The following is a 20385-nucleotide window of genomic DNA, read 5'->3' on the forward strand; positions in this document are numbered from 1 at the left end:
AGTTTTAGGAGAGATATGGAGCCTATGAGAGGAGAAGCTTGTTTTGCCTTAGCATGTTTCATGTTTCTCTGGCCATTGGAGCCCACATGTTGAAATAGTCCAGTGATTGGAACTATTCACATTATTGTTACTAACATATGTAATCTATCATTCCATAATCCTTGATTTTTAGAGTTGAAGGCTTGCCAATTAAAAATTTCTTTTTTTTCTTTTAAATTCATCCACCACTAGTAGTGTCATTCATCATCCATTCAACCTAATTCTTTTTCAGGCTCCTACAACAAAGATTCCTAAACATGGGAAGGTTCTGATGGCTAAACCACTAATCATATAGGCCTTGTGGGGCCACAAATGCTACATTGTGAAAGACACGTGAGAGAAGAAAAGTATTTTTTTTTTTTTTAAATGAGTTATTTGATACTCGGGTAGTCTATAACAGTTGATATACCAGCACTATTAAACTGTACATGTGACATATGATAACTTAAATTAAAACTAGCTAAATTGTTTGAACCCACATCACTAAAATTAAATTGGTCTAACAATGCAGGCTGTCGATAGCAAGTAGTTATTGCACGGTGCTCCATGGGCCCCACCAGAAAGTATGTGTCATATCCATGACATTCATCTATTTTTTCGGATTATTTTAGGAGATGAGCCCAAAAATGAGACAAATCCAAATCTCATGTGAACCACACCACTGGAAATGGTGTTAATTAAACTCCCACCATAAAAAACTTCTTGGAGGCCACTAAAGTTTTGGATGAAGCTGATATTTTTGTGTTTTCCCTTCATCCAGGTCTTTGTTACTTAATCAACATGTGGGATGGAAAATATTCATTGCAGTGGTCTCTAGGAAGTTTTTAATGGCGAGTATTCAATCACCACTGTATTCTTGTGGTGTGGTCCAGCCGAGATTTGGATCTATCTCATTTGGATTCATGCTTTAAAATAATCTGAAAAAATAGATGTATGGAGTGGATAAAACACATACATCATGGTGGGGCCCACATAGCACCCTCCAGTAGCCACCTAGCTACTAGGCAATCACATCCTTCATTGCAGATTTGCTATGAAATAATAATAATATCAATGAGGTATCTCAGGAGCATTTGAATGCTCGTAACATTTTTAAAATGTAACAAAATTATAGGTGAGAATATTGCACCTGGTGTTATGGGGGAAGAAAGTCACGGTTAACTTTTTCTCAACATTCTCACCGGAGAAGGCCAAAATGTTATAAGGAAGAAATGGCCAGGCAGGCTCAAGGACTGAGTTGAGCTAACTTCAAGCTAAGGTCAGCTAGTGGTTGAGTCAAGTTAAGCTGAGGCCAGCTCAACTCGGTTTGACTCCATGTACACCCCTACATCTAAACATAATTATTTCTCAACATGTAACTTTCTCACGGAGGAGGCCAAAATGTTATAAGGAAGAAATGGCCAAGCAGGCTCAAGGACCGAGTTGAGCCGACTTCAAGTTGAGGTCAGCTAGTGGCTGAGTCAAGTTAAGCTGAGGCCAGCTCAACTCGGTTTGACTCCATGTACACCCCTGCATCTAAACATAATTATTTGTAACTTTCTTTTACTTATAACTAAGTTAGCTGTAATTTACAATTTAAAAAACTTACATACATGGAGTTAATAAAAATCTTTTTTTAAAGGTACTGAAATATAAATACTGCAAAATTAGTTAGTATTTTATAGATTTCCCTAAAAATATGTAGGAAGTGACTTTGCAGAGAGAGAGAGAGAGAGAGAGAGAGGAATGGAGGAATTGTGCACGATAGTGGCCATGGATTCCAGCAACGTCTCCTACACGATCTGCACCACATGCGAAAAGACATTAGTTACCGGTTCTACTTGCAATTCTACTAATGATAATGACGTTCCTCCTTTCTGCAAGTTCTGCCAAGATTTCAAGACTGCTGCTGCAGCGGCCTTCATCACTTCTTCTTCTTCCCGTTTCAAGCGTCTCTATCGCCTTCTAGTGAGCACTTCCACTGTTTTCTGTTGAATCTTTTTACTATTTTCAACCCTTAGGACTTTTCTTCTATCAAGGGGACATTTGGGTCATGGCCCACCACCCACAAGAGATCATTGAAATCTCGGGCCCCACTCTTACAAAATCCACATTCGACGATATACCATACACTTCGATTATGAAACTGATAGGCCTGGTCGATGGACCAATGATTGGATAGCTAGCATCTTCCAATCTGGGCGAGGGCGATTTTTATTTTTTATTTTTTATTTTTTTCTTCCTCTTTTCTTTTAAATTTTTTTGGATATTTGTAAATACCTCCCTCTGCTTTGAATTATTGCTAGTACCTCTCATTCTCTTAGAGACCTTAGGGCCTGCTTGGATTCGTAAAAAGCATGGGAAAGGAAATAATGGTTCTTGAAAAAACTTATTTCACAGAAACTGTAGGAAAGGAAACATTGTTTTTGTTGTTTGTTTTATGGCAAGATTTTCCTAGAAATTTAGGACCTTTTTTCAAATTTGTTGTTTGGCAAAACAAAAACTTTTATTAAAAAGAAATTCCTAGTAGCTAGCATAAGCTAGATTATTTACATGTGGCACTTGTGGGATGCTTGAAGATGGCCGGTGACACATGTGGTATACCCAACATGTGTGGGGTGCTTGGAACTGAATTGTTGCACGTGTCACATGTGAGGTGCTTGATGTTGTACAATTGCACATGTGGCACAAGAGACATTGGCATATTTGAGATGTGGGCATTTGAAGCTAGATGGTAGTACTTGTGCACATTGGCACAGGAGCACATGTGGCATATATAGAGCAATTGAAGATGGATGTAGCACATGTAGCACATTGGCACATGTGAGGCGCTTTGCATAAATTGGGTGTAAGAGGAAATGGATGGTTGTACATGTGGACTGTGGTACATGAGCACATGTGGGGTGTAAGTGAAGATGGATGGTGGCACGTGGGATTCTTTGCACATGTGGGGTGCAAGATGATGGCACATGTGCTACATTGGCAGATCTGGCATAATGGCACTTGGGGTGTAATGAGGATTGATGATGGCTCATGTGGGACATGTGAGGTGATTGAAGATGGGCGGTGGGGGATATGAGTTTACTCTTTGGAAACCCATTTTTCTTAAATTTTAGGAAAATGCGTTTCTCAAGGGTGGAGATGGGAAAATAAATTCTGATTTTCCAACAAAAGAGGAAGTCGAACATGGTGTTTCCCATAAATTTCCACAAGGAGAAGTTTCACTAAAACTTGGAAGTTAGTTCCACAGGAAACAGTATTTCCGTTGTATTCCTTTCCATGAATTCAAACAGGCCTTTAGAGGAATCAGCACCAAATGACAAAAATTCTCTCGACTTAGGAGTTCATTTTTGCCAACGTGTGGGTCCTGCTGTTACGTATAAATGGTATCTGGTATGCCCAATAGGATCCATCCAACATAAATATTGGATGCCAAGAAAAAAATTCAGGTTAATCCAATGACTGGGTGGGCCACACCCACCCAAAAACCTTCAAATTTACACAGCGGACCACCTGATGGTTAGATCAGCCTGTTTTTTAGGGTTTCCCCATTTTCATGGTGGGGTGACTATGCTGAATGGGTTGGATGACATACACGCACTATCGTAGGCCCATACGTCTGCAACAGTGTTAATAGACCGTGTGGGGGAATCTGCAACAAATCTATAAACCAAAGGGTGGTAGTTGCAATAATTGAAATCAGAGAGGAGGCGTTTCGTAGGGTGCGTTTGGTTGCACCAAATATCATGAACTTGCATGAATATCCAAATATCATGAATATATTCATGAAATTTCGTGATATTTGGTGCGACCAAACACACCCTTAATACTTTTGTTGTCTTGGGTTCAGAAAAGTCAACTGTGTTTTTATGGGGTTTCTCATTTCTTGTTGGCATTTGCAGTTGTCAATTGCTTATGGAAACAAAGTAGTTGTGGTTATATGCTTTGATAAGGCTGCCCGAGTCCTGTTTGGCTGTTCCGCTGACGAGTTTTTTGACTTTGAGAAAGTGAACCCATTTGCAGGTATTCTTGAATTTTCCTTTGGCTCTTCTTTCAGTGGTAAGTGATTAAACTATTGATTTGATGGATCCCAAGGGTTAGGGGCGTGGTGGATCCAAAGTATCTGCCCATCAGTTCAATAGCCTATATATCATCAATTGGTGTGTTAGGATTGTTGCATTAATTTTGGATTGTGGTTGGTGGTCATCGTTCACAATCTTCTGCAAGAGTGTCATGAAAAGCTGAATGCACGTTCTTTAGATTTGATGTTTACTTGATATGCTGTTCCTTGAGTTATTGCTTGATACTGACGTTGGATTTTGTGGCTGTGTATGGATGTACATGTGATTGAATTGCAAACATTTTGTTTACAGTGTGTTTGGTTGCACCAAACGCACCCTACAAAAAGGGGGAAAAACATTATTTGGTCCTTATACAATCAAAGAGATTGATTAATAATGAAATTTCATGAAATATTATGATATCTGGTGCTACCAAATACACCCTTAATCAAAGAGGAGATGGCAGATATTAATGATGTCTTCTGGTATACATAACGAGGAAGTAGCCCTCAAATTGCAGGTGCTCTCTTTCAAATCTAAGTCACTATAATTGCAATTCGAGCCCAGACCTTCAGTATGGGTGAGAAGGAAGGAAATCTGCAATTTGGTCATTTCCACTTCATGAAACTGATAATTGCAGCTTAATCCAGTGGCGCTTTCATTTGGATTTGAAACCTTATTTTGACTGATTAAAATCATTTGAATTCATTTTTACAGCACTGAATGCTGGTAAAATTCTGGAGGGAGAAATGTTTCAGATGAAGCTATGCGAACCGAAGAATGGCAATGCGCAACATCTCCGAGCTGTTTCGGTTGTTCCCTTGCGCTCTGGTTTCCGTCCTGTGATTGACACTTTGAGGAAACTATACAGAGTCGGGCATTCGTCCCATCAAGTTCCACAGTCTCGTTCACATTCACCATTTCAGACATCTTAGCATGGATTCATGGTCCTGTTGTGTATAACATGCTCTCCGGATTTGATCTATCCTGGTCTAAAGGTCAGCCGTCCGGTTTAATATATGTCATCGTTATTGTGTTGCAAAGCCTATCATGCATTCATTTCTAGCCAGCAGACAGTACATCTGTTGAGAATGCCATTGCTGACTCACATATTTCTCATTCTTAGATCCTGTCTGGGTGCCACTTAGAAATGAGTGCATCTCATTTAGTTAATCACAATCATGTATTAGAGATCATATTTCTTTTTGTTGGGGTGAGTTTGGTTGCACTGAATATCATGAGATTCCCAAGCAAATGATTAAAAATAATCTTTGTACCCAACAATCATGATTGCTAATACAACATATGATTTAACTAAAATGAGATGACTTCATTTTTAAGTAACATACAAACCCTTCAATAACTGGAGTTTTGCTAGCCCCACATGCAACTCTGAGTGGCGAACATGCCAACTTGACACATATGTTTTGAGCTTATTTTAGAAGTGCCATAGGTGGGTCCTTCTAAAAACAATGAAACATGCGCGTTACATCCGACGCAAAAAAAAAAAAAAAGAGCCTTAGTTAGGTCCAAAATTTACTGGGATAAAATCAAGCCTTTTAACTCATCAGGTGGACCCCATGTTTTATGAAAAAATGGATGGTTTACAGAAGCTTGCCAACCAAGTGCACTGGCCTGAGTTTCTGACCAGGATCATCTTCATGGTGAGGTGTAGAACTGTGTGTGGAGAGCTGCATGTGGGCCCAACATTTTCTTGATAAATGTTGTAATCTTAGTACATGTATCTTAGAAAATGTTTTAGTTATGTTACCCTCAATCAGCTTAGGGTGGGCTGAATGATTTGAAATGCAAAGAGAGAGGAAGGGAAAGGTCAGCAACAAGAAGAACCAATGGTCTAATGGAAGTTTGGAAACTTGCTGACGAGTCATCTTGAGTCGTCAATATTTTGTGCTAAGCCACCCCCTTTTTTTTTTTTTTGAAGACACAGGGTGTCCCCACCTCTTTTTTGAAGTGAGACTAATCCCTGCGGATACATGCAATCACCCACAACCATGTGTATCGGGTAAAGCCATCCCTTTTGTAGGGGAGGGAGGGAGACTGTAGGGCTGCCAAGGGATTGGGTTGGCCTGTTGGGCTCATGCTGTGTATGAAGGCCCGTCTACCTGGCCCATTTGGTTTCCAGGGGTATTATTTGAAAGTTCCGACTCTTCTTTTTTTTTCAATGTATTTTTTGAAATATTTAATAGTTCTAGATTAGACAACTTAATAGCAACTAACATTCTCCTACATGACTATTGCTGTTTCAATTTCAACAGCAATTAAAATTCTCCTAGATGACTATTCTAATTCCAGAGGTGGTAAATAGGGGGGAGAGAGAGAGAGAGAGAGAGAGAGTCCTGATCTAAATAATGTTTTTATTTATAATATTAAATCTCGAGTCGAGTTTTTGGGTTTTTTAACTATGTATTGACTTCAGTTGCAGACGGTTCCTTGGACTATAGGGAGATAAGCATTTGAGGAAAAGAAAAGTGAGGCCTTTGGAAGGAACTTGCTGCTTATTTGTATATGTTGTACAAACAGCATAACTGCCCCTCTTAGTTCACTTAAAATATGGAGGTATGACAATTATGGGAAAGAGAGCAAGAACAGAAGAAAAAAGAGAACTTTATATTCTAGTAGTGTGATGGATGATAAGCAAGCACTTAGAAATTACTTAGAAATTGCATGGATGGCATGTAAGCAATTCAAATTAAAGTTTCCAAATTATTGACAATTACAGGAAAGAGAGCAAGAACAGAAGAAAAAAGAGAATTTTATATTCTGGTTAGTGTGATGGATGATAAGCAAGTACTTAAAAATTACTTAGAAATTGCATGGATGGCATGTTAGCAATTCAAATTAAAGTTTTCAAATTATTGACAATTACAGGAAAGAGAGCAAGAACAGAAAAAAAAAAAAAAAAGAACTTCATATTCTGGTAGTATGATGGATGATAAGAAAGCACTTAGAAATTACTTCGAAAATTCATGGATGGCATGTAAGCAATTCAAATTAAAGTTTCCAAATTATTGGTCCCTATTTAGATATATTGTGGTCCAAAAATTAGGTTATTTGATTATTCGATTATTGGATTGGTGGACATGTATTGGATGGTTGATAATGAAAAATACCCACAAATCCTCTTTCAAAAAAAAAATTAAAAATTAAAAATCAAAGGTCAGGATTGTTCAACCAATCTGATTTTGGTACCATGACTAAGTGACATTGTGCTCCAAAATTACATTGCTTTAATTTGTTAAAGATGCCACTCGTACGGAGTGCTTCATTATCAACCATAATGCTCTGCTTAAGTATCAGATAACTCCCAATAGAAAAATGGACCCTTCCCTTAGGGCGTGTTTGGACTCACGTATGGTATTGTTTTGCACTGTAAATGTGTACAGACACGGAAATCCTTTCACTGTAGCACAGTGTACATCTTGAACGTCGTGAACTATCACACTGTTTGTTTTTTACCCGAATTCAGATACGTATTAATTGCGGAATTCATTGTCGCCGTTTGGGAACAGAGTCCTCATCGGGCCAAAGATGTGTAATTGCGGAGTACAATACACACACACACACACACACACACCTGGCGTCTTTGTCCATATGAGGTCCACGTTGTATCTGGGACCCACCATTATATGCGTGCGGGGATTGCAACCTTGAACGATCTCACGTGGCATGGTGCACGTGCCATTTCTAACCCAAAGAGAAGTAACACACGCATGATATCCAATCACTGTCAATTTTGTGGTGTGGTCCACCTCTGATTTATAACCCTCACAGGAGGTTTTCAACGATGGATATCCAATCAGTGGTGTGGTCCACCTCTGATTTATATCATGATCTAGACCAATACCCGTAGTAACTGTACATTTAAAGAACTTATGATCAGTGTTGGGGTCCACACACTGGAGGGTTCATTTCTTCTGGGACATAAAAACAGAAATAAATTAAATATTTAAAAAGTGTTTCATGCAACTCAGTCTTACAAGATAACCAAAATCAAGTCCAAAACAAAGTAACAGTTCTAGAACTGTCAAGCAGGGACAGACATCTCCTTCAATCACAGAAAATGCTTCTATCAGCAGGCCTATTACGTTTTAAACCCTCCCTATGAGATGAGGTTTGAAACAATCCATCTGACCACCATATATATTATCAGCTCCCCTATCAGAACTTTAAATATAGGGAAACTATCAGCCGAAGAATGGTCATCTCCTTTCACATCCGGAACGGCAGCGTTGGAGAAATGCGACCCATCAAACCGATCTTCGTCTATAGCCGGAGCATGAGTTCGTGAAGATTCATCCTCGCGTCTCCTAAAAGGTCCCTCATTACGGCAATTATGCCTTGTGGCCTACAATAAATTTGAACAAAAAATTATGAGAGAAGAAAAAACAATCTGCTAAAGAAGATCAAATGAGTGATTTCAGTTACAAAAAGTTAACAGGACAAAGAAACCACTGATGGTTCGCCTATCCAGAATTAGCAAGTATATGAAATACCTCAAAGTTCAGCCAAGCTGTTGCGGCCTCCTCGAACCATTTGTACGACTGATGTCTACATTCTGAATATCGATCCACCTGCGCTTTTGCATTCTCCCATTTCTCATAAACACCCGGAACTCTTCCCACAAAAACCACATAATATTTCTTTATAATTTCCTGTCAAAAATAAGGGCTATTAATATCGTCAAAGCTTCATTGAAGATAACTGAAGTAGTTTATATAAACAGATCAGTATCCTAAAAGATGTTTGATAAAATTAGTATTCGGGTGATGTTTCATAGCAGTAGTCATGGAAAATTTCTTAAAAGTTATGCATTTGTAGTCTCACCTCAACAATTCACACTCATACAATAAGTCAATATTCGAATTCCATGTCAATATACAATCTAATATTTTGCTGCTGTGGTAGGATTTATAGGTACCCTGCTTACTGATATAAAATGTCTACAAGTTCAATAATCAAAAGAGGGCATTGTTATCGTCCACAATATCATAAGAGACAAACAACAGTTATCATCAGAAACAGTGTCTTTTAAACAAGCATAGCACCCTAGATTGAAACAAGCAGAGCATCTCAGAGCAATCAAATAACCACAACAATGTAGACATCACAAATGCAGTTTATGCATTCATTCAGAGGCAAATTCCCATGTTGTACCTGCAGTGATGAGCAAAATACCAATCCTGTTATGAGTTAGATAATAGAAAAAACTAGTAATCGATATAGATATATGGATGATGGTCCGACCATCATTAACAAAAGTTTCTTGCAAGTCCAACGAGCAGAGTGTTGGATGCTCATCCAGCACCTAAATATCCAGCAGCAATCCACTTCATAATATAAACCAAACAGTCATGAGAAGAAAAAGAAAAAAGAAAAAGAAGTGTTTAGTTGTTTATAATTCCGATTTCAGCCAAGCAGATCAGTATTAGACAGGCGGATTGTGGTCTAAGAGCTTCTGGACCCACTCCTTGCGCCTCTCATGTCCCATTTTGATGAAAAAAACCTGCACTGACAATATCTTGTTGCATCAACCTAGCAGCGCGGACCTGATCTTCGTGGCTCAGACCATCAACCTCCTCTAGTATGTCCAACAACTTCTGTACCTAGGTCATACTTTTGCCTTGTGCCATTATTATGGTAAGGGTCTTGACGACCTCTGTTATTTCCCACATTCTATCACCTATGTGATCACTTGGCCTTCCCCTTTTCCTCGGGATATGCCTGTAGCGGTGCTTTGGATATTTCTAGACCCATGGGAGGTCTCCATAGGCCCTTTGTGGACCCTCTTTGACCGTTTTTGTGATCCGTCATTGAGATGAAATGGCGCACCACTTACATGTTCATCATCCTCATATGAAAACAGGCGAACCGTTTCAGTTCCATTGTCATCATAATCGAGTTCATCTCTACCGCGGCGTTTGCCAAAAAGAGGAGATGAGTACGTTGTGCTGGCAAATGCGCCATGATCACAATCATTACAAAACATATATGTCAAATCATTGTAGCGGTCGATGTGTTTGCCACGCACTCTCTTAGCGTATGGATGAGACTGCAAAACAATCATATATGAATATAAGCATGTCTGAAGATAAATCAAGAAATATACATAGTAAAAATTGCATGAAAAAGACGTATTAAAGGGCTTTTCGGTTGACAGTAATGATCTCGTTACTTACCAAAATATAACCCTCCCAAACATCATCTGTTGTCATAACCATTTTCAAGTTCGCGTCCCATCCGAAACCGCTGGCATTTAGCATATCCCTAACTGCCCAATATAATTTTTTCAAAGTTCGCAGATGGTTGGAAATATGCTTATTCTCTAACTTCACCCCACATCGGTTGAATATTTCAGTGATGCTTGCCTTATAGGCTTCAGGCTTAAAACCAATATCACTCTTACGACCCAGATTGACTTGCTCAACTAATGCATCAACCAATGCATTATCCATCAGATCGCTCTATTGAATGCGCGTTGTTTTCTTACTTTCTCTGGTTATTCCAGTACGTGCAGTCGGAGACCTGGATGACGGAGCTTTCTGAAGTATTAGCGAGCTTGTCTTTGTCGGAGTACCGAAGATTTTACTAGTTGATGCAACAATCTTCTTGGGGGAAACTGTACATTTGGAGGGTGAGGAAGTGTCATTCTTGTCTTTCCCCACTTTGTACGAGCTTCGAAGGAAATTCATATTGGTCTAGGCTGCAGTAACAGTCAATGGAAATACAATCTCATGATCCAAATTAAAAAACGTAAATTACATGTTTAAACAGATCCAAGAGAATAATATGCGTGCGTACTGAAATAATATTGTAAAAAGTCGTCACATATTGTAGAATCCATATAAAGAGTTTGAAATTGTAATGAAAGAAACACCCCAACAGCACACACTAAAGAACAATTTGTCCAAAAATACAGTACTGTTGTTACAATAACAGCTAAAAACAGTTACTTAAAAGAAAGGAAATCAATGACGTTGTCATGTTCGAGGAAGGCTGTCATTCCACATCCTCTCCGCAATATCATCCCCCTTTTTTGTCCATTCATCTCTCGCGCGATCTGTCACAGTAGACGTTGCGCGCTCCTCCTTTGCAAGAGATACGTCTATCGGGGATGGCGAATTTTCCTCCATACTATCTCCAATATTGTCCACTGTTTCCGAAAATCCATCTTCACCACTAACACAAATGAAGTTGTGCATAACACAGCAAGTTATAACAATTTTTACTTGCGTTTTAAATTTGAATTGTAGTGTTATGCGCAGTATAGGAAATCGTCCTTCTAAAAGTCGGAAACATCATTCAATTACATTTCGTAATTGAGCATGATGATAATTAAAAAGTTCTTTCTTATTAACAGGCTTCCTCCCAGTACAAAATTCATTCAAATGATATCGTACACCTCGATAAGGTGTCATAATCCTGGAGAATGGGCATATCCCGCATCGACAACATAATATTTTCCTACAAAAGCAATATTTACATATTAAGCAGTAGGCAAATTGGATGCAACATATTTATATAAAACATGCAACAGATATTCTTTACCAGGAGGCACTAGGAAACAATCAGGGCGACGAGTTAATGCATTTTGCAAAACATGAGCATCGGATGCAGAACCATCCCAACCCGCTAGCACATATACGAATTTCATATCGAAAGTACAGGCTGCCAATACATTCTGGGACAAGAAACCTTTTCGATTTTGAAAGATTACACTTACTTCTTTCAGCAAATAAGCCGGTATGTGGGTGTCATCAAGTGCCTCAATGCAGTCCTACAAGAAACATTAAGGTGACTTTTAGGTTTATATTATATAAACAACAATTTACATGTATTATCATTGCATATTTTCGTATTGTCTTACCTGAAAATAAGGGCTCCGCATTGGATTATCAGATATCTCTTTCGGTGTATGCAAACCTGAAAACTTTACGTATTCCGAATAGAGGCCTATTACAGCATCAAGAACTCTATTGAAATGTCGACTCACGATTTCGCCAGACCGTGCGAATCGATTACCGATGACACGGTTTCGCACATTGTGGCTAATAGTATGAAGGAACATGACGACTTGTTCCTCTAAACTGCATCTCCTTGTGTCAGACAACAAATTCCTATCTTTTAACAAAGTACTTATCACGATCCATTCTTAGCCGTGCAAGATAGTCTATGTCGCTCTTCTTTATGATTCCATTTATAAATCTATTTCTACTTATATGACAATCTGGAAGCAACGACTTCATACAGTAACGACGATAATATTCAGCAGCCCACATAACACATGCAGAGGCTGCAATTGCGGTTAATGCTGCTGCAATTTCTGTTTCATTCCAATCACTATTGGAGGAGTCTGCCCGGCTAGAGTCCTCACTGTGAGACCCCATGAGTGAAATGAGTTCTGACCTGTAACTTTTTCAAGTTACCCTGTTTTTAATAATTTAGATAACAGAAAAAATCTTAAATTTACAGCAATGCCAAAATACTGTTTATAATAATATTCTTATAAGAAGTCTACAAATAATGTATCTGTTACACAATATACATTTCATTGAAGATAATAATAATCATTCATGGATCAAACATAACAGAAATTAATTTGTATGCTAGTTTATTCAAAATATTAAACAATAATTGTGCAACGAACATAAGTAATGCAATAATTACAGACAAAATTCAATTTCTCATAGCTACGTCATGTTTAGCATAAAATGACTAGTATACCATGCACCTGTTAACAGTTTCAAATAAAAAGTACTGATAACTTTGAAGGTCAGCACTCTTGGAAGACTGGACTGTAGTAAAAGGCTACAATTAGTCCTGTTTGAAATATAGATTTCACGGTGCTATATGGAAGTGAACACAGTATTCCTGGAGAAACGTCTAAACACATGATGTGAGTATTCACTTGAAAATACACGAACATATTACAAACTTCATTCGCGTTGAGATTGGAATATTACCTCCACCGTCCAACAGTGAAGGTAATATGAAAAATAGTGATGATCCTATACAAATCTCATTTGTGTTGAGATTAAAAGATTACCTCCACTGTCCTTCAGCACCTGCAATATAGGGGAAACCCCAACAATATTTCATAGACAAACGGAAGCTGGTTCTTCATCCGGTGACGAAAATTTTCTTATATATTTATTTTCGATATCGTTTTGACTGCTAGAGAAGATCATAAAAACAAGTCACATTGACAAGCACAAGTCATATCACAAGTATCTGGAGGTGTATCCATTTATGGGATTTTCTCCAAGATCGCAGTAATGTCACGGTGGTACAACAGATTGTAAAAGCAATTACGGATGTACAGCATTACCCGCCCGCATCGTAGAGGGAGAGGAAATCTTTGTCTAACACCCATAGACTGCAAGTCTTGGGATCATCTCGTGGTGAACACGGAGATGAGGAAGACCAACATGCAAGTGATAAGATCCATCACACGGCGTTTTTAAATCCTCTCCTCCACAAAAACACAATGACATTCCATTACATGCATAGGGTTTTATTTTTACCTTTGCCCAATACCTAGATACCACTGAATCTGTGAAATGATTGATGTAGCAGTTGGAACCGGGATGGAATCAGAGCAAGTTCACTGGAACTCGCCGATCTAACGATCCTTAGATGAGCACATAACAACAGCACACACCAAAGAGGACCACACGTAACCATCCATGACGAGGTTCTTCAAGATTTGCTATGATATTCTCAGCCAAACAGATCAGTGAGGAAGAAGGGAATGGATGCGGGAGGGATAATATGCGCCCGATGGAGTACATGCGCCTTAATTTGATATTTTGCTGCTGTGGTAAGATTTATAGGTACCCTACTTACTGATATATAATGTCTACAAGTTCAATAATCAAAAGAGGGCATTGTTATCGTCCATGATATCATAAGAGACAAACTGCAGTTATCATTAGAAACACAGTCTTTTAAACAGGCATAGCACCCTGGATTGAAACAAGCAGAGCATCTCAGAGCAATCAAATAACCACAACAATGTAGACATCACAAATGCAGTTTATGCATTCATTCATAGGCAAATTCCCATGTTGTACCTGCATTGATGAGCAAAATACAATCCTGTTATGAGTTAGATAATAGAAAAAACTAGTAATCGATATAAATATATAAATGATGGTTCGACCATCATTAACAAAAGTTTCCTACAAGTCCAACGAGCAGAGTGTTGGATGCTCATCCAGCACCCAAATATCCAGCAGCAATCCACTTCATAATATAAACCAAACAGTCATGAAAAGAAAAAAAAACTGTTTAGTTGTTTATAATTCCAATTCCAGCCAAGCAGATCAGTATCAGACAGGCGGATTGTGGTCCAAGAGCTTCTGGACCCACTCCTTGCGCCTCTCATGTCCCATTTTGATGAAAAAACCTACACTGACAATATCTTGTTGCATCAACCTAGCAGCGCGGACCTGATCTTCGTGGCTCAGACCATCAACCTCCTCTAGTATGTCCAACAATTTCTGTACTCGGGTCATACTTTTGCCATGTGTCATTGTTATGGTAAGGGTCTTGACGGCCTCTGTCATTTTCCCCATTCTATCACCTATGTGATCACTTGGCTTTCCCCTTCTTCCTCGGGATATGCCTGTAGGGGTGCTTTGGCTATTTCTAGACCCATGGGAGGTCTCCATAGGCCCTTTGTGGACCCTCTTTGACCGCTGTTGTAATCCGTCATTGAGATGAAATGGCGCACCACTTACATGTTCATCATCCTCATCTGAAGACAGGCGAACAGTTTCAGTTCCATTGTCATCAGAATCAAGTTCGTCTCTACCGCGGCGTTTGCCGGAAAGAGGAGATGAGTACGCTGTGCTGGCAAATGCGTCGTGAGCACAATCATTACCAAACATATATGCCAAATCATTGTAGCGGTCGATGTGTTTGCCACGCACTCTCTCAACGTATGGATGAGACTGCAAAACAATCATATATGAATATAAGCATGTCTAAAGATAAATCAAGAAATATACATAGTAAAAACTGCACGAAAAAGACATATTAAAGGGCTTTTCGGTTGACAGTAATGATCTCGTTACTTACCAAAATATAGCCTTCCCAAATATCATCTGTTGCCACAAACATTTTCAGGTCCGCATCCCATCCGAAACTGCTGGCATTTAGCATATCCCTAACTGCCCAATATAATTTTTTCAAAGTTCACAAACGGTTGGAAATATGCTTATTCTTTAACTCCACCCCGCATCGGTTGAATATTTCAGTGATGCTTCCCTTATAGACTTCAGGCTTAAAACCAATATCACTCGTACGACCCAAATTGACTTGCTCAACTAATACATCAACCAATGCATTATCCATCGGATCGCTCCATTGAATGCGCGTTGTTTTCTTACTTTCTCTGGTTATTCCAGTACGTGCACTCGGAGACCTGGATGACGGAGCTTTCTGAAGTGTCGGTGAGCTTGTCTTTGTCGGAGTATCGAAGATTTTGCTAGTTGATGCAACAATCTTTTTAGGTGAAACTGTACATTTGGAGGGTGAGGAAGTGTCATTCTTGTCTTTCCCCACTTTGTACGAGCTTCGAAGGAAATTCATATTGGTCTAGGCTACAATAACAGTCAATGGAAATACAATCTCATGATCCAAATTAAAAGAAGTAAATTACATGTTTAAACAGATCCAAGAGAATAATATGCGTACGTGCTGAAATAATATTGTAAAAAGTCGTCACATATTGTAGAATCCATATAAAGAGTTTGAAATTGTAATGAAAGAAACACCCCAATAGCACACACCAAAGAACAATTTGTCCAAAAATACAGTACTGCTATTACAATAACACCTTAAAACAGTTACTAAAAAAACAGGAAATCAATGATGCTGTCGCGTTCGAGGAAGGCTGTCATTCCACATCCTCTCCACAATATCATCCCTCTTTTTTGTCCATTCATCTCTCGCGCGGTCTGTCACAGTAGATGTTGCGTGCTCCTCCTCTGCAAGAGATTCGTCTATCAGGGATGACGAATTTTCCTCCATACTATCTCCAATATTGTCCACTGTTTCTGGAAATTCATCTTCACCACTAACACGGATGAAGTTGTGCATAACATAGCAAGCAATAACAATTTTTACTTGCGTTTTAAATTTGAATTGTTATGTTATGCACAGTATAAGAAATCGACCTTTTAAAAGACCGAAAAGTATTCAATTACATTTCGTAATTGAGCATGACGATAATTGAAGAGTTCTTTCTTATTAGCAGGCTTCCTCCCAGTACGAAATTCATTCAAATGATATCGTACACCTCGATAAAGTGCCATAAATCCTGGAGAATGGGTATATCCCGCATCGACAACATAGTATTTTCCTACAAAAGCAATATTTACATATTAAGCAATAGGCAAATTGCATGCAACATATTTATATAAAACATGCAACAGATATTCTTTACCATGAGGCACAAGGAAACAATCAGGGCGATGAGTTAATACATTTTGCAAAACAAGAGCATCGGATGCAGAACCATCCCAACCCACTAGCACATATATGAATTTTATATCGAAAGTACAGGCTGCCAATACATTCCGGGACAAGAAACCTTTTCGATTTCGAAAGGTTGCACTTGCTTCTTTCGGCAAATAGGCCGGTATGTGGGTGTCATCAAGTGCCCCAATGCAGTCCTACAAGAAACATTAAAGTGAATTTTAGGTTTATATTATATAAATAACAATTTACATGTATTATCATTACATATTTTCGTATTGTCTTACCTGAAAATAAGGGTTCCGCATTGGATTATCAGATATCTCTTTCGGTGTATGCAAACATGGAAACTTTACGTATTCCGAATAGAGGCTTATTACAGCATCAAGAACTCTATTGAAATGTCAACTCACGGTTTCACCAAATCATGCAAATCGATTACCGATGACACAGTTTCGCACATTGTGGCTAATAGTATGAAGGAATATGACGACTTGTTCCTCTAAACTGCATCTCCTTATGTCAGACCGCAAATTCCTATCTCTTAACAAAGAACATAGCTTAAAGAACTTATCACGACTCATTCTTAGCTGTGTAAGACAGTCTACGTCGCTCTTCTTTATGATTCCATTTATAAATCTATTTCTACTTATATGACAATCTGGAGGCAACGATTTCATACAGTAACGACGATAATATTCAGCAGCCCCCATAACACATGTAGAGGCTGCAATTGCGGTTAATGCTGCTGCGATTTCTGTTTCATTCTAATCACTATTGGAGGAGTCTGCCCAGCTAGAGTCCTTACTATGAGACCCCATGAGTGAAATGGGTTCTAACCTATAACTTTTTCAAGTTACCCTGTTTTTAGTAATTTAGATAACAGAAAAAATCTCAAATGTACAGCAATGCCAAAACACCATTTATAATAATATTCTTACAAGAATTCTACAAATAGTGTATTTGTTACACAATATACATTTCATTGAAGATAATAATAATCATTCATGGATCAAACATAACAGAAATTAATTTGTATGCTAGTTTATTCAAAATATTAAACAGTAATCGTGCAACGAACATAAGTAATGCAATAATTACAGACGAAATTCAATATTCTCATAGCTACATCATGTTTAACATAAACTGACCAGTATACCACGCACATGTTAACAGTTTCAAATGAAAAATACTGATAACTTTGAAGGTCAGCACTCTTGGAAGACTGGACTGTAGTAAAGGGCTACAATTAGTCCTGTTTGAAATGTAGATTTCACGGTGCTATATGGAAGTGAACACAGTATTCCTGGAGAAACGTCTAAACACATGATGTGAGTATTCACTTGAAAATACACGAACATATTACAAACTTCATTCGCGTTGAGATTGGAATATTACCTCCACTGTCCAATAGTGGAGGTAATATGAAGAACAGTGATGATCCTATACAAATCTCATTGGCGTTGAGATTAAAAGATTACCTCCACTGTCCTTCAGCACCTGCAATTTAGGGGAAACCCCAACAATATTTCATAGACAAACGGAAGCTGGTTCTTCATCCGGTGACGAAAATTTTCTTATATATTTATTTTCGATATCGTTTTGACTGCCAAAGAAGATCATAAAAACAAGTCACATTGACATGCACAAGTCATATCACAAGTATCTGGAGGTGTATCCATCTACGGGATTTTCTCCAGGATTGCAGTAATGTCACGATGGTACAACAAACTGTAAAAGCTATTGCGGATGTACTGCATCACCTGCCCGCATCGTAGAGGGAGAGGAAATCTTGGTCTAACACCCATAGAGATGCGACTGCAAGTCTTGGGATCATCTCGTGGTGAACACGGAGATGAGGAAGACCAACATGCAAGTGATAAGATCCATCACACGGCGTTTTTAAATCCTCTCCTCCACAAAAACACAATGACATTCCATTACATGCATAGGGTTTTATTTTTACCTTTGCCCAATACCTGGATACCACTGAATCTGTGAAATGATTGATGTAGCAGTTGGAACCGGGATGGAATCAGGGCAAGTTCACGGGAACTCGCTGATCTAACGATCCTTAGACGAGCACATAACAACAGCACACACCAAAGAGGACCACACGTAACCATCCATGACGAGGTTCTTCAAAATCTGCTATGATATTCTCAGCCAAACAGATCAGTGAGGAAGAAGGGAATGGATGCGGGAGGGATAATATGCGCCCGATGGAATACATGTGCCTTATGGTCCGTAGGACTGAAGCGTCTTGAGGCTTTTCTTTTTCACCGCAGGGCGGTGCAGCACAATGACACCACTGCATTTTTCGATGCGTTGATTTCTGACATGAGATTACGCATGGAAGCCAAAATCTAGTTCGGCGACGTACTCAGGTCCCTTGTCCACGACCGCTTTTAATTCGAATTCAAACGTTGCATAACGTACGGCCTACCTCTAAACATAGTGCAACACCACTTGCGACGTGAATCCAAACACGCCCTTATGTGCCCCCTCAAGCTAGAGCGTATATATGCAATATACCTGTGTTGCCAATGTTGAACTACAAGTGAGATGTTGAAAGTGCCTTAGTGAACATATATGCAAGTAGATGCTACAAATGAATCAAGGGAGCAGATTTTTCTTAGCAGCAATCTTCCTACATATGAAGTGGTGGTTTAATTGGATGCATTTGGTATGTTCATGTATAATAGATGGGAAGGGATAGATTGCAGCTAGATTATCACATCCCATTTCCTTTAGTAACTGAACATGGGAACATAAATCCATCATTTGTTTCTTTATACATCCCACTCCCACCTTCATTATTTTACTACCATAATCTGATGTCTTATAAAATCAATTTGAGCAGGATGCCCTTACTAAACAAGGCTTAAGGAGATTGTGTTTCAACCCATGTATTGTGTGGTTTAGGAGATACACCCCTTTATAAATGAAAGCAGGAGGATTGGGCATATAAACCTCCTTACGAAGATGATTATGCAAAAATGACCTATTAAGGTTGATTTTTGCCACAATATTAAGATTCTGAAATGATTAACCCTTGAGGTTTGAGTGTAGCAATCATTTGGGCTTTATAAATGACCTATGCTTCCATCTGGATTATGGTTGAGAGTAAATATTCATTACACCACTTGACACTTCATTACTAGTAAAATTGTCATCTCTCACATGAGTTTTTTTTCTTTTCTTTTCTTTTTTAATTTGGCAGGTCCCACGTGATTTGTTTTTTATATTTTTTATTTTGTAGGGCTACCTTCTCATCCTTCATGGCTTTATCAGTAAAAAGGATGATAGGGACAAAAAACAAGGAAGCTGCAGAGGATTTATATGAAGAAGACAAGGATGGATGGGTTTGAATTTCCGAGCGCCTTCATAATGAGTAACCAATTGTTGTGAGCTCGGTAGCTTAAACGATCTTCATATAAACAACCGCTCATTGAAGATCAGCCCAACAAGCTAGAATAAGTTTTTAAAAAAAAACATGTAGATCCCTGGTGGTCTAATAACTAGACCACTTTGCATCGAGGATCATTAATGATCCTTAGGGCTTGTCTGATTTTCCATTTACAACAGTAATGCAACATAAATGGGCCGTCATTATCATTTTAAGGTGTTTGTTTAAACAAGAATTATGGCTCATAAATTGAGAGTTAAATAGGCTTGTAAAGGAAACAGGCAAAGGAAATTGTAATCATTATATTTTACATTATAAAATTAACATTTTAACAGTGATTTCTAAGGCAGCAAGCTCATCATTGCAGTCAAATATAGGTAATGTCACCACACAATT

At 38.6% G+C, this 20385-nt stretch overlaps 1 protein-coding gene across 3 annotated transcripts; it reads left to right on the forward strand.

Moving 5' to 3' along the window:
* The first annotated feature begins 1756 nt into the window (after nt 1-1756).
* Nucleotides 1757-20173, forward strand: LOC131248874 (uncharacterized). Of its 3 annotated transcripts, none has more exons than XR_009172516.1 (4): nt 1757-1986; nt 3921-4041; nt 4797-5077; nt 19843-20173. XR_009172516.1 is itself a non-coding variant. In XM_058249372.1 (3 exons), exons 1-3 carry the CDS (start codon nt 1765-1767, stop codon nt 5012-5014), a joined length of 561 nt encoding a protein of 186 aa, XP_058105355.1. In that variant the 5' UTR covers nt 1757-1764; the 3' UTR covers nt 5015-5187. The 3 variants fall into 3 exon arrangements, 1 of the variants encoding a protein (XP_058105355.1); XR_009172515.1 differs by lacking the exon at nt 19843-20173 and adding an exon at nt 6517-6858; XM_058249372.1 differs by lacking the exon at nt 19843-20173 and having other exon boundaries at nt 4797-5187.
* The last annotated feature ends 212 nt before the right edge of the window (nt 20174-20385 follow it).

The sequence above is a fragment of the Magnolia sinica genome, chromosome 6, assembly GCF_029962835.1.
Source record: "Magnolia sinica isolate HGM2019 chromosome 6, MsV1, whole genome shotgun sequence".
In the NCBI taxonomy this organism is placed as follows: Eukaryota; Viridiplantae; Streptophyta; class Magnoliopsida; order Magnoliales; family Magnoliaceae; genus Magnolia; species Magnolia sinica.